At 31.8% G+C, this 22,695-nt stretch overlaps 2 protein-coding genes and 1 long non-coding RNA gene across 14 annotated transcripts; all 3 read right to left on the reverse strand.

Moving 5' to 3' along the window:
• Positions 1–2,876: 2,876 nt before the first annotated feature.
• On the reverse strand, positions 2,877–6,413 carry IP5PII (myo-inositol polyphosphate 5-phosphatase 2). 2 transcript variants are annotated; one of them, NM_117911.4, is made up of 10 exons: positions 5,959–6,413; positions 5,756–5,861; positions 5,572–5,673; positions 5,311–5,407; positions 5,118–5,222; positions 4,124–4,982; positions 3,848–4,032; positions 3,651–3,759; positions 3,385–3,533; positions 2,890–3,281 (listed from the first exon to the last, which is right to left on the reverse strand). In NM_117911.4, exons 1-10 carry the CDS (start codon positions 5,986–5,988, stop codon positions 3,083–3,085), a joined length of 1,941 nt encoding a protein of 646 aa, NP_567547.1. In that variant the 5' UTR covers positions 5,989–6,413; the 3' UTR covers positions 2,890–3,082. The 2 variants fall into 2 exon arrangements, with proteins under 2 accessions (NP_001319979.1, NP_567547.1); NM_001341251.1 differs by having other exon boundaries at positions 2,877–3,533; positions 5,959–6,322.
• Positions 6,414–14,734: 8,321 nt separating this feature from the next.
• Positions 14,735–19,515, reverse strand: APRR2 (CheY-like two-component responsive regulator family protein). 11 transcript variants are annotated; one of them, NM_117912.4, is made up of 11 exons: positions 19,282–19,508; positions 18,424–18,664; positions 17,792–17,941; positions 17,649–17,695; positions 17,490–17,567; positions 16,934–17,404; positions 16,710–16,850; positions 16,371–16,625; positions 16,097–16,162; positions 15,913–15,987; positions 14,735–15,803 (listed from the first exon to the last, which is right to left on the reverse strand). In NM_117912.4, the coding sequence occupies exons 2-11, from the start codon at positions 18,569–18,571 to the stop codon at positions 15,627–15,629; spliced, it is 1,608 nt and encodes a 535-aa protein (NP_567548.1). In that variant the 5' UTR covers positions 18,572–18,664; positions 19,282–19,508; the 3' UTR covers positions 14,735–15,626. The 11 variants fall into 11 exon arrangements, with proteins under 11 accessions (NP_567548.1, NP_001154250.1, NP_001329340.1 ...); NM_001203830.1 differs by having other exon boundaries at positions 15,150–15,803; positions 18,424–18,644; positions 19,282–19,515; NM_179072.3 differs by having other exon boundaries at positions 15,171–15,803; positions 19,287–19,485.
• Positions 19,516–21,251: 1,736 nt separating this feature from the next.
• Positions 21,252–21,499, reverse strand: AT4G06760. Its single transcript, NR_142029.1, has one exon. It is a non-coding gene; the product is annotated as an other RNA (long non-coding RNA).
• Positions 21,500–22,695: the final 1,196 nt, after the last annotated feature.

Consider the following 22,695-nt stretch of genomic DNA (forward strand, 5'->3'; position numbering starts at 1 on the left):
ACAAGGAGATTGAAAGATTTCGAAAGCAAACCTGAGAGAGACTTGAAATATCGGGCAAAACAGAAGCCTTCTTCAAGAAATCGGAACTGATCAAGAGCTTCCTATGCTCTCCCATTGGAATCGTTGCCTTCTTCTCTTCCATTCTGATAAATCCCAACGAAAACGAGTCTCCTTTTTCAATCGCTAGGTTTTTTTTGCTCTGGCGCTGGAAAATGCTTCATTTTTTTATTTAATTTTGAGCATAAAATCAAATTAAAACACCATTTTTTTATTTTATTTTTTATTCAATTGATATTTGTATATTTTCTTTCTGGACTTTAATGACCAAAATGCTAGTGTTAAAAAAAAAATATAGCAACTAGGATTGAGAAAAGAATATAAAAAACTAACTCGAAATTAAGATGATAGATTGACGAACAAGAGGTAAATTCACGAACAAGAGGTAAATTCAGGTTTTCTTTTTCTCTTGAATAATTCAGGTTTTCTTGGGTCATTTACAATATTATTTTATTTTGTCATATGATTTTAAAAATTAGATTAAAGTTTTGTCAAAATTGTTTCAAAAGTTTTCTAAATTACGGAGCCACACAAAAATACAATTGGCTACAATCACAAAATAATTTTAAAATGTAATTAATGTTTGAAAATGGAATTTGTACTTGCACTTTTTTTTGTAATTTTTATAAAAGCAAAGAAAGTTATCTTAAATACCACATTTTTAAGTTTTCTTCCAAAAATACAATCTCTTGTTTTTTTCCCAATAACATTATAAATTGAATATTAAAATGAATCTAATTCTTTTTTAAATGGTGAAAATATATGCGCTAAATTTGAAATAGAAAATTCAAAAATAACATTTTTTTTTTGTAAATGTATTGTATGCGGAAACTACAGAATTTGTAAACCTATGCGATGCAGATTGTTAGTAAGTGAGCTAAGCCTAATCCGTTAGACTCATTTGCAAATCTTATACATTGTTAATTATATTAGAAGCTAACCATAAGGTTAATTGATTAAAAATATGGAGCATATGTGGACAAGGAACCAATCAATAATGCATACATGTATATTTCATAGATTACTCGCGAATAAACTGTACAAAAAAAATAAAAAATTACTCGGTACATTTAACCAAAAGGTAATATATGCGAGGTCGATCCACAAGACTCAATAAGACATTAAAGATTTTTTAGACTCGTTTTTAGTTAAAGCGGAAAAGTTGTTTGTTAATTTTCATATTTGTAAATAATAATATAAATAAATGATTAAATTTATGAAATAAATATATTGCGCCACAACTGTTGGTTCAACAACATCCTATACAAGTCTTTTAAGTTGTTTGATTTACTAATTTCCACTTATTTCTAAATCTTGAATAGGGTTGGAGAGTTCCGTTGGGGGGTCATAACATAGTCAAATTCTTTTTTAACATCTCTAGTATCCTCCTTTGCAACTTCATTATTTTCATCTCTAGTATCCTCATGTACAGATATAGAACTCATGGTAGTGGTGTGTAGTGGTGTTCATCTTTTCTTTCACCCTTAAATATTTCCATGGTATTCAATATAATATGTGAGATATCTTTTAATAAAAATTCAGAAATTTTTCTCCTCTTTAATGATCAAACGCCTTGCACTGTAACTATATGTCGCTACGTCCAGCAGTTACCTAAAAGCAAAAACAAAAACAAAAGTAGTTAACATACATTTCTGTTATTCAATTAAACAAAAAGGTAAAATTATACTATGTGATTTTTGATCTCGAACAAGGCCTCCTTCGTCAACACCTCTGTTGTGGTTCAAGAGGATTGACTTCCCAAAGCATGAATGGCATTCACTTCTTAATTGTTCTACATATTATCATGCAACATGGTTTTGAACATTGTATCATGCTTTTCACTTTTCTACTTACTTCATACTCATCATCAAACTCAATAATCCACTTCTTATAGCTATTAATCTCATTTGGAGTCATCGGAGACCGAGAAAACACTTTCTTATTTTCACTAAACACAAAAGTCTGCATGATTCATTAACCACATGATTTTCCGAATAATAAGAAGGAAAATGTCAAACAAACATCAACTTACCAAAAGTGGTGAAACAAAACACCAACTTTGCTTGTGGTGAATAAATTTATCAATTTCAGTTGATTTTTCTAACTAATCATCAACTTTTGTTGACTTTGCCAAATAAAACATATCGTAAAGTCAACTAATATACACATTTCCAACATATTGTAGTAAATCCGAGTTTTGGTTTACGTCTCATACCTTTATAGAATTTTATGTTGTATTGATGTTCTAATTGAAGTAATTGTATTTCTAGATTTAATTGATTTAAGATGCAAGTAATGGATTAGATATTTTATATTTACAATTATAGTAAACATATCTCTATAGGAATTTTGAACTATTGTAGAGAAAAAATAACTTATTACCAATGCATAAACAAATACTCTTTTTGGCATCTTTTCGGGTATCGAAACAAATAATTAGTTTTTAAAAAATAAGTCTGCAAATGGTTACATGCAAATGAATGATTGAAAAATATGAATTAAACAAAAATAAAGTTGGACATTATTCAACTCATTACAAATTTCTTTTATAGTTAATTTATTTTTCTAACTTTTTTTTTGAATGGGTTAAATGAATTTTTCAACTTATTCATCTCAGATGGTACGAAATGAGATGAATGATTATTCAACTCTTTCAACTTCTTATTTTGAGACAAAACATTTGCACCATAGTTTGTTCTTCAATTTAAAAGATTCACAGCAGACCAACTCCTTTAATTTAGAGTTTGTTTGGTCCATTATTTGCATGTCAAATGGTTTTCAGAGTTGGATCAACTAAATTTATGTATAGCACAAAAATTTTAATGATAAATAGTAGATCATAAAGTGAATTCAAATAAATTAAAAGGCTCGTATTGACAAGTAAAAAAAATAAATTTGGTTAGATTATAGATTAACCGGAACAAAACAATAACAAAATCAAAACCCAAACGAATCCCATGTATAAAAAAAATTACAGAAATTAGCGTATAAATTATTATTCTTTTTTATAAGACACTTATTAGACTCAAAAAGAAGGTTCAGGATGAACAGCAGAAGCAGCTGCGTTATTAACGTGAAGAGCTCTTTGAAGTTTCCGGTGATCGAACACTTCAACTCCAACGTTAAAAATCGAAGTCACCGGCCGGTGATCGGACATTCTTATCTCCGATCTCTTATAACATTCTTGTCTTATTCCTTTTCCTAACCATAATATCCTATCACACCTATTAATAACACCAACAAGATAAACAATTTAAGAATCACCCAAATGTTTCGTAAATTTAAAAATAACCACATAATTTTCAAATGTTCAATTTAGTCACTTACCAAGCAGGAGCTCTCTTCTTCTCCGGTTCTCTCAAGTTTTCTCCGGCGTAACGATCAGAATCGAATTCGTATTTATAGGTTGGAGGGAATTTAATCGGTCCTTCTCTCCATCCATCAAAAACATGCCCTCTTCTTAATTCTCTAATCAACTGTGTAATTAAATTGAAATCTTGTTTTAATAACTTAACATAATAGTCTAAATGTCTAATAGATGAAAATAAACTTAACAAAGTACTATCAAAACTAAACATAATCAAGAACCGAACCTGATCACTGTTCTTGAGCTCATCCCATCGTTTTTGTGAGACAAGCTTTCTTACTTCACCGTCTGACATATTAAGTCGGTAGTTCAAATCTCCGAACCAAAATACTTGACTGTTGAAAATTTCCGACATAAAAATTCAATTAGTAAAAGCAAAAAACGTTTAATGCTTTACGTTTTGTAATCTTGATTATTGCTTACTCGTGACATGGAATCGTCCTTGGTTGATCAGTGTCAAGAACCGATGCAAAACGAGTCCTACGTATGATTTCGTACACGTCAGCATTCCGGCGTTGCTCAGCACCGTCTTTGTGGCCGGAAGTTAAGTGTGAGCACACAAAACACATCCGTGATTGATACAACGTCATGCTAATCGACACTGATCCCTGCAAGCATATCAAATATATTAAGAAAGTGCTAAAAAAGTTAAGGTTGGGGTTACTTGGAGAGGAAGATAGGGTTAGGTTTTTGTTTTACCTTGTTTCCCATGTAGCCCATCAAGCCAACTCCGACCGGTGAGACTTTCAGGTTGTTGACATGTCTTCTTAACCGTCGTCGGATCCAAACCGATACATAGATCCCAACCATTTGCTTACTTACTATCCTTACATACTTTTGACTATCTTTCACTTTCCGACACTCCTCCACCAAATCTTCCGGCAATCCATAACTATTTCTGATCTTGTCACCATCCTCTTCGTCCTGGGAAGACGAATCTCCGTCTGATGAATCATCATGCATGATTTTTGCAGCTTCTTCCGCTTCGGACGAGGAGGAGGACCTATTATCAATCTCTTCTTTTATATCATTCCAACTCAAGTTTAAAGTTTCAAAGCTCCGTGAGCGTTTCAATTGTCTTGCTTCCGAAGCAAATCTACTAGCTCCTGATGGATTCTCCGGTAGCTTAAATCCTAGCGTCGCGTTGCTGCTAAATACCCTCCTTAGCTTCCCCTCTGATCCAACTATCTGAGGGTTGCTATCTAAAGCTAGTTCCGGCCAGTCCATGTTCGGATTCCGCTGTGGTTCAAGGCTCGGTAAAGCGGTTGCAGCATCGATGAACTCGTTTGTAGCTAAATCCAGCGAGTGGTCCGCAACTAGATTCTCTACCATGACATGAGAGATAATGGAGTTTGCTTCTTGTGCCAAGATAGGAGACGACGGCGCGCTGTGAGATCTATGAAGAGCGTTGTTGTTGCAGCTTGGCGATTGATCATAAACTGATTCTTTATTGGATTTGTTTAGTGTTCTACGAATTATCGATTCCCATTTCGGAATCGGACCTCTATCTTCTGCTCCGAAAACGTTTCCAGCGTTTAATGGAACCACTTCTTGAAACCTATAACAAGTTTTACATCAATAAAGATATATAGGTTCATCAAAACAGAGGAAAATACTCTGTTTTTGAGAAGAAGAAAAAAAAGAGTAAATTTTCTTTGAAAATAGTAAAATTTGAAGTGACTTTTTAACTTACCCGATAATGTAAATATCTGAAGGATTATCAGTAGAGAGCCAATCTTCAATCTCGAGATCATCGGAGGGACGTTTTCCGGCGACGTTCCATGTAGCCACCGTCACTCTATAAAGTAATTCCACCATAAATAATAAAGTCAGAAGATATTTCACCGGTAAAAAAAGAGAGATGAAACTTCCAGAAACACCCTTACTTGATATCCTTTGTGTTAATGTATTGAGCTCTCAAAGTCTCCGATTTGCCTCGCCGGTGTTTCCTTTGGTAACCACCCCTCACACTCACACCACCATCTAAAGGATTAAAAAAAAAAAAAAAATCAGAAAATATATTATTATTCTTCTGTTATTTTATTTGTGAAAAACCATATTTTTTATTCAAATGATTAATGAATGTAGAGATTTTTTTAAAAAATTCAATATAAAAATTTTCCAAAAAAAGAAATAAGAATCGTTGCCTGAAATATTATTGCCGTGATCAGCTTCGCTACCTCGACGACCATTATGGCTGTCTTCATCAGTTACACAGTGAACATTTGGGACGTCTTTGACCGAACATACTGTAAAAGGGACCCAACAAAACAATTAAGATTAAAAAACACGGAATTATAGACCAAATTTGACCTAAATTTCAATACTTACCATCGTCTTCGCTCTCAGGTTCTGTATCAATTTCGTCTTCGCTAAAATCGTAAACTTTAGGTTTTCTGTTTAACCATTTATTCATCACAATTGATGGCCAAAACCTCTGTTTTACATCAAAGACGAGAAAACATCAGAATCTTTGTAATCAGAGAATTAAAGAAACAAGAATAAAAAAGAGAGAGAATCTTAATCTTGTGTACCTCAGGACGTTTCCCACGTCTTGTTTTCATCTTCTTAGATCTCAGAAAAAGATTTTGTTTCTTTGGGGGAGTTTCGAGGAGAATTTGAACAGAAGAAAATGTCAGAGTTTGATATTTATAATAGTGACAGAGAGTTAAAGAAGAGACACGAACTAGAGCAAGAACAAGAAGAAAGGACACAAAGAAAAAAAAAGTGGAGAGTACAAACAAGAAGACGTGTGAAGGCAAAGGCAAAGGCAAAAGAAAAAAAAAGGTGTAATGATGAAAATTCTCTGATATTATTTTTTGGGTTCGTTTCGAAGAAAAGCTATGGCTGTTATTTAACAGCCTTCGTTGCCCGTAAAGAACCAAACTGCAACTTGCGATCCACTTTTTTTATTCATAATTTGATTTTTTGGGGAAGACATATTAAAGAAAACTATAAAGACTGTCAGATTTAATTCCCTGATTTCTTCTTTCTCACACGTGTTTTCGGTTTTTGGATATATTCGAACCGACCTGGTTTTCTCAATTCGGTTTTACTAGACTGATTGTACCGACCATACCGAATTATTATAAATGTTTACTTCATCTTTTAAGATAGTGGCATTTAGTTAAAGTAAACCGAATCAAACAGACAGACTGAAACTTTTTTATAAAAGTTAACCGAAATTTTAATTTATCTAAACATTTTTTTTTTTTGCGTATACTAGTTAAACTGAATTAGCAAAAAATGGCTCGTTGGAAGTCAAAACTATATTTTGACAAGCAGTTTTGCGGAGTAAAAGTGATTATTTGAGAATTAGTTTTGCTGAAATACTTTGACCTGACTTAAGTTAGTGGTTTGCTTTAACCAAAAATCTAAAACACATAAACCAAAACCAACCAAAATCCGATTCAACGCTGCTATCTGGATAATATATTAAATAAACGGCCTTTTTGGTATGTTATTAAAAAGGTCAAAATGTCACTCTCCTAGGCAACAAATATATGGATTAATTTTTTCAATACGAGTCTAGCTCCAGCTAATATTTTCAGCCATACAGTCGGCGAATAGATAGATTATTTATTTGACTAATGTTTCGTTAAATAATATTATACGATAACTATGAATTGGAACCATTAGAAAACAACGAAAAAGTGAGAATCCCTCACATTTAAAAGTCTTAAAATTGTCTATATCTTTTCTTTGTTAACTGTTATGTTTTAACTTAAAACATTTCTAAAACTAAATTATATTTCCAATTTCCAAAACAGGTGAATTTGAAGGATACTCAACTGAGAAGATATAAAGTATGGAGTCCAATATGGTATGGAAATACATAACTTTGAATTTCTGACAGCATATTTGTAAAAAATATTTACCAAGAAATATCTAATTAATAACTGAAGATTATTTCAACTAAACATAATCATCATCATAAAATAAATTGACGCGTTATTAAGAAAAAAGGAAAAAAAAACTGACGCCCATGCAATGCAATTTGCGGATAGAGGACGTAACGAAGGTCATTAGGAAAGTTTCGGTTGACCAAAGCTACTTAAATAAATTAGTTTGATTCACAAAATGGCGACACGACGACGCTGGTTGACCATAAAATAGTTAATGGGATAAAAAAAAATACAAATACTAAAAGCTCAGTGGGAAGATTTAAATATATTTACTTATCATCAACTAGAGCGACGGGATAACTAATAAGTATTTGGATAAATTAATTCATAATTTAACCACTGTTTAAGGTTTACGTTAAATTTACTTCTTATCATATTGCTATTTTTGTTACTCTAAAGATCGTTTGTTCATTGTTGTTAATTAATTATCATCAATTGCTAATTTACTATCTATAAGGTTATACATCAAATGATTTTTGGAAAGAACATAAACTTTTTTTAGTTCGAGTCCATTTGATATTACAATGACAATCTCAAAAAAAAAGATGAAAGGTTGATTTCAGAGTTGCAAATATTAGACTGTCACTTTAAAACTTCATTATTATTATATATATAAAAAAAACAAATAAAATTATACAACAAAGATTACCACTTTCCAAAATATCATGTCCCTTAGATATTTTTAGAAAGAGGGTAACATTATATAAAGTTAACCTTTTAACAAAAGAAACAAAATTTTATTAAAACATTCAAATTAAAAACTAACAAAATATATATCGGTAGGAAATTGATAATTTATTTATATTTGATCAGGTCGGTCGGTCGAAAATATTCAAAATGTGGGTTTTCTATCGTGATCTGTAACACATTAATAATATGAAGTAATTAATACATTTAAATTTACCAAATCCAACACAAATATTAGATACGATTGGTAGGCCGGTATAAAGGTACATATGGACCACATACCTGTACGCGCACCCATAAATAAGGAGACAATTATTCCCTAATTAGCAGTATTATAGAACTAACTTAGAAATTTATTGAGTTAGTTCTATAATACTGCTAATTAGGGAATAATTGTCTCCTTAATACATTATTATAGAACTAACTTAGAAATTTTTGAAAAAAAAAAAAAAAATTTTTTTTATTGAATACTGGTTATTTAAATTTTTGTAATAGAATCATGCCGTAAGAAAGTTTTATAGTAACGTTGTAGACAAAATAAAAAGTTTTTGTAATAGAATCATAACGATGTCAATGTCATTTGCTTTCTTCAACCTGCCAATAGCATATCAACACGCAATTTGTGCGAATAATCCCACTTTGTAATTTTATTGATTTTTAATATCATTTTTAAACAGAGCTTTTAATGGACTGAAGTCATAACTACTCACACAAATCATTATCCCCAACTACCAAGCTACAAATCAGACAAGTAGTATACAAATTATCACATAGTTCATTGAGAATTTTCTACATTATAATATTTCTCTAAAGTATTGATTGAACAAACTAGTGTTTATAACTAATCGATTAGTATGGGAGAGTTTAAAGATCTACGTTCGATTCATATGCCAAGAGATTTAATATCTTTTCATATGTTTAGAATTTTTTTAGTGATTTGATATCTTTTCATATGTTTAGACTTTGTCACGCATATTCTGATATAGACTTTGTTTGATGTGAAATTAGGATACTAATCAAAATTTGATTTTATGTTTGCAAGATTAAAATTTTCAGTTGCTATCGATGAAATTCCTGAAAAAATATTTTCCTGAACTGAAATGAGAATAAGAGTATATATTATCTTTCAAATTCAATGTTATGTCAAATGGTTGAAACAACAATGGGTTTTGATGTGTGGCAACATGTTTGTGACTCGGTACTAAAAATTATTCCAAATCTTCATATAATTTAATTAGAGTGATGCTCGAGAGGTTGATCCATTACTATCCATTGACACAGCTTGTCTTCACAATACATATGAGATATGGATTTTGCTTCGTGGAAAGCAAAAATCGGTAATGGAAAGGTAGAACAAGAAATGTAGACAAAGAAGAAGAATAGAGTAAACTTTATGATGAAAAGGAAACAAATACAACTCTTGGGATTGGTAAAAAAGATGTAGAAATATAGGATTAGCTCTGAAATTTAAAGATGGATGCGGCAAATTTATAAAATATAACTAATTTTTCTAAATATCCAAATATTGAGGGTACAAACAGCACATTATATTGTCCTCGAAATTAGATAGTTTAAACGAATAGGCCTAAAAGATTTGATAGACAATAACGGAAGTATCGTGGAAGTCATCCCACAACACTTTTGAAAAGGAGAACTCATATGAATCCACACAAGGCATGGGGTTGGAATTTTGGTCCCCTCCGTAGACAAAATTGCAAATAAAATTCTTCTCTTCTTGATGTTTATGATAAATCAAAGTTAATTTTGTCTACATATATATTTTTCCACTATTCGTATAAGAGAGAAACTCTCCGAATGAGATAGAATCTCTCTCCATCCAAGTACAATACAAATGCTAGTGGATTATTTAAATTTGTATTGATTCGCATTAAGACTTGAGAAAATAGATTGATTATAATTGTGTAACTTATCACTAATATCATATGTAATCATTTACTACTTTTGATAATAATAATAATAAAAATAAAAATAAAACTAGATAATAATTTTCTTACCATTTATAAAAAACGTTCTAGTAATTTTATTTTATTTTGCTAAAGAAAACGTTCTAGTTATTTCTACCGGATTAAATACTAACTAAACTAAACTATGTTCTCACTTTTCGGGTATGTTTGGCAAATTCAGCCAGAGCATACGATTCTTACCCAAATTTCAGAGGCATTTATTTACATTAATGAATAATGACATTGTTGAATCTCGTGAGAGAGAGAGAGAGACAAAAAAAATAAGAAAACAAAATGTTCATTAGTGCCGCAAAATAACACTCCTACAGTCTACACCATCTTATTTCGTCCCTTTTCTTGATTAGAATTAATAAATATTACATGGTTTAATTTTCTATGATATCTCTGATTTGCTTTTTACATTGTTTATGTTTTCTGAATTTGGTCCATCGAAAAGCTAGTAGATTCGTATGCATAATTCACTAGTAATATCACGAGATAAGCACGTACATCATAACGACCATACAACAGTATGGAACTCTCACGATGTGTGATTTTATGTGGGGGGAAATTGACATCTAATAATATTGTAGCTCATATTGTAATTAACTACTATTTCTTGAAATATTAAGAAACTAACTTTCTCATAGTGGGGCGAACCTACAAAATCTAGTGACATACAAATAATGACTACTCCGTTTGTCTTCACACATATACTTGAAATTTTATATTCTAAGAAATGGCTTATATCAATGTAACACGTACCTATACTATTATCTAGACAATGGAAACCTTATCCTATATATATTACACATTAAAATATATGGAGCTCTTAACAAGAATCGTTCATAGTTTGATATGTAATTACAGTTATGAAGTAGGGTGATCCATCGTCTTAATATGCATGTTTATGTTTAACTAGCTTATATTTTAATTTTCACAATATAGGATGTCCAACATGATTTGTTTAAACTTTAGACTAAATTTTCATTTGGGATTAACTACTACTACACTTGTTTAATGATACTATATATCTAAATATTCATATTTTTTGTTAGAATTTCACATATGAAATAAAATATGATTTAACATATGAACGCACCTCTACATTTAGCATTTACAATAACTATCATATCTCTACAATATCTTTTGTTTTATTTTCTTCTGAAACAATCACAAACACTTTTTTTATTATGGATCTACTACCATCAATGGAATGTGTAATCTTCACATCTAATATGTATTTCTGAATAATCTCATTTTTTCAATTATTCAACCATTTCATTTTACCAAGTTCAATGTTAACCAGATTAGTCAATATTTATATATTTCGATACAACAACAAAATGTTATTTGTAACATATATAAGAGATATGAATTGATCACCACTAATTATCAATTGATTTTAATTTGCAAACTCATTATATTAATTATCGGGTCTTGATCGGGTAGTCTTGTCACTGGGGTAGCTGTATTTCCTCAGCCTCAGTCTCTAATCCAGCAATAACACTCTGGTTTGGTCTCTTCCATGATCCCACTCCAAACTAGTCTTCTGTGTCTCTTTGCCTACGTATGGGTTGTACTAATTAGCTCTGTGCTCTTATTCCTATCTGCTTTTATTCTCCTCCAAGTATAAACTGCTAGCTCCAAATTATGTATTTGTAAGAGAACACAAAAGATAAGAGGAATACTATATAGTTTCACCACCCAAAAAAAAAATCTCATATATAGTATCATAAGTTTATAACCTAATTGATCCAATGTATATATATTTTCGGATATAGGTTTTGCGGATGAATAACGTAATTTCTAAATTAATCAAAACTCAATAACTTTGATACTTTCATTGAAAATTAATACAATGAATTGTTGAACCAAAAAAAAATTGATACTATGAACTATATATATTAACGTAACACATAAGTAATATAGCCCTAACACTTAAGTACTGGCGGATCTCAGGTCTACTAGAGAAAGATATTACAAGAAAACCACCCAAATATTACATTACACATATTATTATACTATATGTGCATGTGTAATGCAATATGTGTGGTGTAACATATATGTATATGTGTGTGTAACATATTAAAAGTGAGAATTGCGTGTGTACGGTGTTGTACCAACGAGTTTGTAAATATATTTGGCCCCTCGTGAGCCCAAGGGAGAACACTTAACGATGGATATGTTTGAGTTAAACCTTCAAGTTGACCCCATAATTTTTAGAAAATCAAACTTGAAGAGATCTCAACTTTCATTTTCTTTTACAGCTCAGTCCTAATCATTCAAATTGTAAAAGTATGTGAACTAATTACGTACGACCCACACAATAGCATATAACTATTTAGCTCTGGGACGTAGCAAAAACAAAAACGAAATATACATCCTTGTGAAGTGATTACTCGGCCCTACGTCCATCTTACAAGTTCACAATTATGCTTTGTTCTTTTGTTTGAGGAATAAAATGTCAAAACATTTTAAACAGCAGAGGATTGCTATTCTTGGATTTGTTGTGTCTTTTATAGATTCAACTTGTTGGTTGCATGGCTTGCGTATTTGGACTTATGGTTTTAGGCACAGTGGATCTAGGGCTGAGTTAGCTATTATTTAGGAATAGTAATTTTTATCTCTTTTTTCCTGTGGACTTTGGTCGACGTATCTAACACAGTAACACTCCGATGGTAAAACAAATTATTTAGAGTATGTTTTTTTTTCCAATTCTGAATTTTCTTCTATCGGTCATAAGTAGGGATCATAACACAAAACGTTTTTTTTGGAATATATGGCGACATTGAAAAAGTTATTGATTATTGAATATAACACTCTATTTAAACAAAATTGTAAGAAACCAGATAAAGTTTATTCTATATAAGTATTAACGTGTTTATCTCTTTTTCATAAGAAAAAAGCTTAATGCGTTACAATAAAAATGATAGAGGGTTACATACTTACGTATATAGAGAGGTACGGTTGAGAAAGAGTACATACACGTTAGTACGTTACAGAAAGATAAAGAAACTTATGTGGAATATTTGTTATATAAAACCTCTTTTTAAGTCTTGAATCGTAATCAGCCTTAAAGATAAAGAAAAAGCGTCATTTGGGGTTCAAAATGTGACTGATACAAAGAATAGGTCGGGGTTGAAAATTGATAAAAACCAAAATTTGGTTGATGTCGGTTATAATTATAGAGTACCGTTACAGTACCTACAAACACAGCTGTGAGCCACTGATCTGACTCGTCACTACTCACATAGCAACCGGCGACGTTTTTGTCCCTAATCGCTTATCTTCTTACTAACAATTTTATACAAAAGTTGCAAAAAAAGAAACAAAACAAAATTGATTTGTAATAAAAGTCATTGGTCTTTATCTGTTACAGCAATGCAAACAATGTGATATCCCAAATATGAAAAATAAAGTCGAATATTCGCTTTTTATTACAAGAGTTGAAGTAAAATAGTATTACAAAAATATTATAAAAAGGAATAAAATGAGGGTGATGTTGTTGTTTGCATACAAAATTACAAATTGGAATGTGAGAATGAATGTGAGATCTCTCTACATCAGAAATCACTATCTTTTGCTCCACACTTTGGTGATTTCAGAACCATACGGGTTTGAGAGAATTGGAGATCCCACCATGCAAGAGAGTGGCATTATCATCACATATTCGTAGTATGGACCAAAAACTTAGTCTAGAAGGAAATTAAACAAGGGTTTCTAGTATTGCGTTTTTAGCTGTCTAATAGTATTACATTTGTTTTAAAAAAAATATGCTTAGAGCATTTGAAGTGAGTAAAGCGTTGTAAAATACAAATCAAACGTTGATTGCTGAGTATTTGTAATGTTTGAAGCAATTAATATGATTCAAAATATATATAGCATATACGCCATGAACTTGTTATATTCATTGCTAAGTAAGAGTGTTCATGTTATTTTAAAACGCACTTTCTTCTATTGTATTCGTGGCTTTCACAATGTCTTTGAGTGAATGATGCCGACGCTCAAAAATTTTCTTATCGACCGTTTAAATGCTTTGAACGCTCACGTGAGAATATTTTTTATACATTGTAATAAAAGGCAAATTACATATAAAATAAGTTAAAAGTGACGCCAAAAAAAGGGGAAAAGAAGTAAAAGAGAAGCACAATAGCACTTAGAAATTGTGGACAACTGAAATATGTGTGTCACAATGTTACACGGCTACTTTAACAAAAAAAAAACAATGTTACACGGCTAAGGAGTTGCAGTCTCCACCATTGAGCTTCTTTTTCTTGGTCCACAATGCACTTCTTTTATCAATTATGTGAAAATGTTTAGTGCATTTGTAGCTAACCAGACATATACAGAGAAGTGTCGACAAAAGAAAAAATACGATTACGAATTCGTGCATTACACACCAAAAATTATGTATGCATTGGTAAAAAAATGTCCTAGAAAAATAATATGACTTGTATGTTTTGAGGGGAATCTTCTGTTCCGAAAACTTGTTTAAATTTATTTTGGTTGACAATTTGGTTAGAGTAAAAACAGCCTATTCAGATAAACTGAATCATGTGATTTGGTATAATAAGCATGTTATAAGTTCGTAAACTCTACAAAAATAGTTAGTCTCTAGTTGAGTTCCACCGAATAAAATAACGTGTCTAATAAGACTCCAAGTTCACATGATCATATATATATATATATATATATATATATATATATATATATATATATATATAAAATTGCAAGCGATTTTACAATTATACATCCACTTGGTTTCAGATATTATATTTGCAATATTTGTTTGTTTTCTAGCTCGTAGGATCTTCTGATTTTTCTTTTTGGTATACATTTTACCGAATTTTAATAAATTTCCACTTATATTGTCATACTCATTACTCTTTTCTCTTGATATCTTCTGAAAATGTTATCCCCTGGACATTATGCTGCGATAAAGTCATCAACGAGGCCCAATTCTGAACATCTTCTTTTTAGGCCCAATATAAAACGTAGTCTCTCTATTTGTCTACTTCGATAATTTTGTTAGCACTTTCTTGTGCTTTGTATAACGCAATCAGTATGTATCACATAAGTTAAAAATAGAAATCCAAACACATCTAAGTAATGTAAAACATTTTATGTCCGATGTGAATAAGTGTATATTTGTTCTTGGCAAAAAAAGAAAAGAAAAGATGTATATTTGTTGTTGTTGTTGTTGTGTGTATCTTGGAATTTATAGAAAAAAAGAACAAAATGTCATCACGGAATCTTTGAGTTGTACCTTTTTATTATTATCATCATCATATCTCATATCCACCTAAAACAGTGTCAACTATTAAATTCTCGACAACCCACAAAAGCGAGTACGCACACACGTCAGATTCCGACTTGTCAAAATCCCGTGTCCGAGATCTACTTACAGCCGCAGAGTCCACTTGTGGTCCTCAGACTAACATCGTTGCCTCTATCTCCACCGTCCGATCTTCTTTAATAATACCAATAGAGACAAATGTTTTTATGACAACAAAAAATTAAAAACAACAATTAAAAAACAACTCTCAGGATCCGAATCAGTTCCCGCTTCGGATCGTCAGACACGGACAAGTACGCCACGCATGACGTCATCATATCTGCGGGTTCTGTTTCATCATGGACACGTCAGCGGAGACGATGAGAGCCGTTGATTAGACAAGAAGAAGAAGGGACGGCTGAGATGCCTTGACGCGTTAGCTCAGCCAAAACGCTCTCCGCGGACGGCGGTTTTAGCCCGAGCGGTAGCGGCAGCCACGGTTTGCTTATCGCTTCTTTAACCACTTGATCTAACATTTCCTCGTCCTGACCCGACCCATTTACATCGCAACCCGACCCGGCAAATTTTATTTTTTATTAATTAATTAGGAATTTTTATGTCTTAAAAAGAAAATAGAGAATTGTTGACACTAACCGGCTGACTCGCCGGCATTATTTTGAAGCCGGTTTCAGCTCCGTTGGGATATTGAAATCCGCCGGCGGTAGTATTCTGCAACAAAAAAACAAAAATCTCTTTAAAAATTAAAAAATAAGATTTTTGTAATGATTAAATTTCCATAAATATAAAGTTTAATATTATAGATTGTGAAAATATTCACCGAAGGAGTAATATATGATCCGGTCACAGGCGGTCCAACCGGACAACCCCATGCATTACCGCTCACCTGAAACATCATATATGGACGATTTAGCTATGGATGTTCTATCATAATGTCACAAAATATGTCTATATAGAGAATGCATTAGCTAAAATGTATAGGTATGAGTTCATTTTATCGTTTAATTTGTAGATATGTAATGACATTTTCTTGTACAGATAAATGTGATTTATTTTATTTTAGCTAGAATCTTTGACTTATAAAAAGATGTTACCGTTGGATAAGGTGGTTTCCAATGCCACGGAGGTGGTTGACCAATGGACTGCAGCGGCGGTGGCCACAAAGGTGGAATCGCTCCTGGCGGATAAACACCGGGAAGACCCCAAACGGGATAAGCCATCACGGGACGGTGTTGCTGTTGAAAAACGTTATAATTACGTTGATTTGGTCTATGGTTCTCTCTAGATTGTATCCATCTATGGTTATGATCATCCTTTGGAAGAATATTCTTCCTATGCTGCCGAAATTTCTGGTCAAAATTTTCAAAAGTTGTGTAACATTTTACAAGAATTCAGAAATCTTGCGAAACATTCGACCCTTGGGATCTAATTACCTGAAGGTGACTAGCTACATTGTGTCTTGTTAAGGTGCCTACTTTCATCAACTCAAGAATCCGCGAGGGTATCGCTTGATCAACGCCGAGTTGCTCAACTGCTTGCACAAACTTCTTGTGCAGCTCTGGTGTCCAATCCACCTGTAGAAAAGAAAGTAGTAACAATGATAACGAGAGCTTGAATCTTTTAGCACTGAGGAGCGTCAAGAGAAACACAACGTTACCTTCTTTCGACTAGTTTTGTTACCAGACACGTTCTTGATCCCGGATGATTTATTAATCGGTTTAGTCTCATCTTCTTTCTTATGAATATCAACTGAATCTGTCTTCTCGCTTATGAGATCTCCGGTTTCACCTTCTTCTTCTTTTTCACTGTCTCCTCTCTCTTCTTTGACAACCACTTTGTCGTCATCTAATTTGCGGTTTGTAGTGTCGACTGATTTAGATTCACCGATGTCTTGATGATCTTCCATGTTATCTTTCTCGGTCGAGGAATTTACATTTTCCATCGAGAAATTTATGTTCTCTTGGCAATCACCGTCTAGTAACCGTGAATCTTGTTTCAATTGCGGTGTTGATGGCGCTGGATCTTTCTCCTCGATTGTCATGTCGGTCTCAAGATGAAGCATCGAGACAACGGATTCTTTCACTGGCTTAAGTGATATCGAAACATTACTTCCACCATCATTGAATGCCTAGCAACATAAAAATGTAACAACAACTTTCTTAGATTATGATTATATTACCGAGGAATTAAAGACGCGAAAAAACTAACTAAACCTTATGAACAACATGCTGCCAAATGTTCTTTAATTTCTCCGGTGAGAGCGGTTTTTGTAGGAACTCAACTGCACCAAGCTGAAAAACACTTATCAATTCTCATCATCACATAACCAACATTCTTATACATCTACGCAAATGCAAGTCGCAATCACTTACCGCTATGCATTTCATTGTAGTAGTGATGCAATGATCGGTTGAAATCACTGTAAAGACATAAAAGAATCCACATTTTAACAATCTTTTCGTATTGTAAAGATTTGTGAAAAAATAAAAAGGGTACTTGTAAAAGGTTCACAAACTTATAGTAGGAAGAACGTCTTTGGCAGCCTCAAGAAACTTGAAACTCTCACTCTCAGCGCTCATATTCACCTCGACGATGGCAATGTGGAAGCTCTCCGGGTTCTTGACAACCGCAGAGAGTGCTTCAGTTTCATCGGTGAATGTAGTAACTGCAAGAAAGTTCCAAAAAAGCAAAAATTGAATCTATAATCTTAACATTATGTGTTTGATAGTCAAAACACACAGAAATCCATAAACAGTTTCGAGATAATTTGGATCCTGGTTCATAAATATAAACTAACAAAAGTCCAAAACATAACTGCACAAGCTTTTACTACTTATGTACGTATCAACTAAAAGCGTTGCATTTTACATATTAATATTATTTTTCCCCCTATATATATACACAATAATGGTATAATTCTATTCATAGGCTATTGACCAATCTATACCTGTGTATGTCTGTGTGTATTTATGCAAATATAATAGAAGGCGATACAATTTAGAATTGTCACGGGACATGTAAGAGCTAAAGCAACTCTAATATTAAACTAGTATAGTCTCACTCACATAACTTATGATTAAATATTTATGCATAACCACTGATTAAATAACCTTTAAAGTAAGAAACAGAGGAAAATTAGTGGCTTACCGATATAGTCCATTGATTCGAGCTCTGATCGAGTCTCGGCGGCTGAGGAGCCATCTCCGTCGCTGTCACAGCCGTTGAGGAGAAGAAGAACCTTAAGTCCTTTAGGAAAATTTTCCCATTTTGATAAATCGTTAGCGGTAATGACCATAGCTGGTTTTGCATCGTTTTTGCGGCCAACACCGCCGCTTTTCGCCGCCGTCACTGTCGCCGCCGGTTTGATTCTACGGAAAAAAAGTAAACACTGGCTAGATTTTATTAATAAAAAAAGGGGAAATGAATAGAATAAACAAAAAAATTAGACAGAATAAAGATACAAGAAAAGTAAATATTCAAAAGGTGTGTGTATTATTGATGAGATAAGAATAATTCATGAGGAACTTGATTTTGTTATTTATAAAGAGTGGACCACCATGCCATGAAATCTAACAAAGCTTTTGAATCATTTAAGAGTGAATATATTATTAGTTTAGTGTTGTTTAACTCGTGCATGCAGTGATTAGTTAACTTAACAACACAGACTAATGACCTTTAACAAATACTAAAACATAGGCTTATGACAACTAATGAAGGAGAAAGGCAAATCCCTAGAATTTAGGGAAATTGAGAGAGAGATATATACCCAGAGAGAAAAAGAATTGTGATCAAATCATAAGTTGCACTTTCGATAAAACTGATGTTTTTTTCTTTCCATAAGCAGAAGAAGGAGAAGATCTTATATCCAGATAAGAGATCATGCTCACATCACATGCAATGAACATGTAATTGATCAAAAGAAAAGCTTTGGAAATTTAAAACCAAACAAACAAACTTTCACAATTCAGAAGTCAAATGAGTAAATTCATATTTTAGAGTTCTCACCTTACCTGAGAGAGTGTTTCTTGCAGATCTGCTTAAATCCTTCCTCAAGCTCTCTTTATCTGTCTCGCCCTCTCTCTATCCTGAGTCACATTCAAAGTTAAAAAAAAAAATAAAAAAATTTGGGGGGTGACTTTGAGAGAGAGAAAATGGATGAAGAGTTATAATAAGTTGGTGACTAGTGTTGTTCTTGTCATTGGGTTATGCACAGAGATAAAGAGAATAAAAAGTCTTACTAAGATAAAGGTTAACTGAGGTTAGAGGAAAAAAGAGATAAGGATTAATTATTATTTTTGTCTTTATTAATCAATATATAGGATTAATTTCCTATAACAATACAAGAAAAAATCTAAACCTTACCAAAAAAAAAAATCTAAATCCCTTAATATGTCATTATATCAAAATTAGCCTAGTTTTATTAAATGTAGACCAATAATTTTACAAAAATATAACAAAATTTATTGTCCGGTATAGAACTATACCCATTTGTACCAATCAAAACGGTGCGAAGTAAACCGAACTAACATGATAAGAAAACTCTTTTAAAAGCTTTTTTATTAACTAATGAATATATTCTACTAAATGAATGGTAAATGAAAACATAACAAACTAAAACAAGCAATATTGTGAAAAAAAAAACAAAAAAAAAACAAGCAATATTCAGCTTTCATTTGGTTCTAAGTTTCAACAATGTTTCTGCATTTTAAAGAACAAATAATCTAATAACCAAAAAATTAATCTGCACTAAAAATCTTTACCATAATCATTATCACAAGAAAATAATGGAAAACTTTATGCCAAAATATAGATCATATATGTATTTTTATTGATGGTACACTATGTTTGTGGAAAATAATTATATATGCATAAGGTAGGGAAAGAAAAACTTTATTTTGCAGAGGTTCCATCTTTCAAACTCGTTGCCCAACTTTTATGATGACATGTGTGTGTGGTTTCAAAGCAACAGTTGAATTTAACCAAACTTCTTAATTTAATTAAAACCTATTTCCTTTTACTACTATATATCTAGTATTACTTAGGCTAAACTATATTCAGTGTGCACCCAAAAAAAAAAAACCTTACACTAAACTTTAAAATTCAAATTGCGCAAAAATCTAGATTAGTGAATACAGAATTAGTGTAAACACATTATTCTTTTCTATTGTCATTAATTGATTGTTAGATATAATTAATTACAGATGAAACAAATAGCATTGATTGTCCTAAATTCATAATGAGGTATATTCAACAACCAAACGAAACTTATATAGCATTTCTTGTAACGGCAAATGGAAAACTTTAGTTTGACCATATCCAATTGTGATTATTATTTTAAAACAGAGTAAAGTTATGAATTGGTAGTCATTAATGTCATTATTCTTACTCAATTTTAATAGTATAAATTTTCTTACAAAAAGTTCACCAATGTGATTATTTTGAAAAAAGGCAAAAACATAATATAATGGAAAACTTTCGTTAGTAGATGGTCATTTTTTACTCATTGGAATGATCATTGCTTTCGCTTGTTCGTTCCTCCGTGACCATCCTTTTATTTTATTTTCCTTTTAACATAATTATTCAAACTTCATCGTATTCTTTTGAGGTCAAAATTGGAGATGATCAGATGTTTGTTCTTTGGGGGTGAAAATAAAAAGCTTCATTACTTATAAAAACCGTATGAGCAAATTATATGTTATGTATGCAAGGATAAACATTTTTCTTTTACGATACTAAAGAGATATTCGGTAAAAAATTCTCCAATAATACATAATACACGTTTTTTTTTCTCAAGAAATTGAACATCAAAATTGGAGTAAAATAATGACATTAAAGACTCAAGATTGGAGTAGAAGTAAATCTCAAAACTAGAGATTTCACATCAACAAATAATGTTTATGCTTTGTAAATTACAAGTTTCCTTTTTTTGTTTTTTTTGGTCATCTAATAGATTATATTGGATACTTGGATGTGTTGACGAAAGGCAGGTTACAAATACTTGAAAACTAAATGAACTGAATAAACGAAACCTACATGACCCGACTAAATTAGCCCGGACCTTCAAGAAACAAAAGCCAAACAAATCGAAGACCAAAACCGGACAAATCAGATAATTAATAGACACACTAAACCGTCACTCGCAAAATGAGAATAAGTTGACAAAAAAACATTTTCAGACATCAAAAGCCAAACAAAACCCGAGAGCTAAAACACGGAGAGAATTAAAACTTATTATCAAATAAGTATTTAGTCTATGACTATGCGTATCTTAACTATGTTGCATATACCGGCTTTTCAGGAATAGTTTGGAGCAATTATCATGGTTTGGAGTTCTATCAGTTCTCATACTCAATGAGATAGGAGCAATGCGAAAGGTTTTACTTGTTCCTCTCCACAAGATGAATAAGGTAAATGTCTGTCTTCGTTCCTTAGCTTTAAGTTCAGCTTTCTTCCGTTTCTCATTTACCTTAGTTGAGCTGGTCACTGTGAAGAACTTATTCAACGTTGTATTTATGAAGCTTGTACGTAACGGACCAATCGAGGTAAGTTGTAACAGCTTATTTAATTGAGCCAAAATAAGAAAGAAAACAAAAACATTTATATATGAGCCTATGAAAGTAACGTAAGAAATACTGAATAGCCCACAGTTTTGCCTCGGATTTCAAATGGTGGTCTTTGTAACTCAAATCTCAAATATGAACAAAATCTTACAATCAAGAAATAAATTATGTTGTTTTGCTTTATGTTTGTTAGGAGTTGTTCGATACAACAGTTTAATATATTTTTATCAAAAAAAATGTTTAGTTTAGTTTCAGTTCAAATCTTTTTGGTTTTTGGTTTTAGAATAATAATCAAAAATAAAATCGAATATATACCGGTGTTTTCATACATTTTAAACACAATTTGGAAAAGAAAACGATGAGATATATATTTATGTAGTCTTCATGTTCCACATGAAATAGACAACTAACATTTGTCATATTTATGTGTTGTATATGTAATGTAATTGAATGAAGTTCTGACTTTTTAGGTGTCCCAATGCTATTCTCTTTTAGTTTTAGCCACACAATTTTCAACTCGTCTTTTTATTTCTACTTATAAAAAGATAAGTTTTTTTATATATATCTCAGTGGGGAAGAAACTAATTTGAAATCTCTTGCGTTATATTATGATTAAAAGAGATTAAAATAATTGCTTTTAATTTCTAAGGTTACTATGATGAAATTTTTTAAAAGTAGTTACTAGTACTTGTTGAATCATTCAAATCTTATTAGTCCGACACAAGATAAACTTAAGATCGTGGTCGTGAAAGAGCTTTTTTCATTTCACGTGTCTTGTAATCTAAAAGCGTTCATTGAGATAATTTACGTGTTTCAGTGTTACTCTATATTTGTGATTTGGCCGAATAAAAAATTAATC

This window comes from Arabidopsis thaliana, chromosome 4 (assembly GCF_000001735.4).
Source record: "Arabidopsis thaliana chromosome 4, partial sequence".
Lineage (NCBI taxonomy): Eukaryota > Viridiplantae > Streptophyta > Magnoliopsida > Brassicales > Brassicaceae > Arabidopsis > Arabidopsis thaliana.

Coding starts and splice junctions, on each gene's coding strand:
- IP5PII (NM_117911.4), bottom strand. CDS start 5,988: ATGAAAACAAGACGTGGGAAACGTCCTGAG. Junction 5,862..5,958: donor GACGTGGGAAACGTCCTGAG/GTACACAAGATT, acceptor GATGTAAAACAG/AGGTTTTGGCCATCAATTGT. Junction 3,760..3,847: donor AGGACGATTCCATGTCACGA/GTAAGCAATAAT, acceptor AATTTTCAACAG/TCAAGTATTTTGGTTCGGAG.
- APRR2 (NM_117912.4), bottom strand. CDS start 18,571: ATGGTCATTACCGCTAACGATTTATCAAAATGGGAAAATTTTCCTAAA. Junction 16,626..16,709: donor ATGTAGCTAGTCACCTTCAG/GTAATTAGATCC, acceptor AATTTTGACCAG/AAATTTCGGCAGCATAGGAA. Junction 15,988..16,096: donor GATCATATATTACTCCTTCG/GTGAATATTTTC, acceptor TTTTTGTTGCAG/AATACTACCGCCGGCGGATT.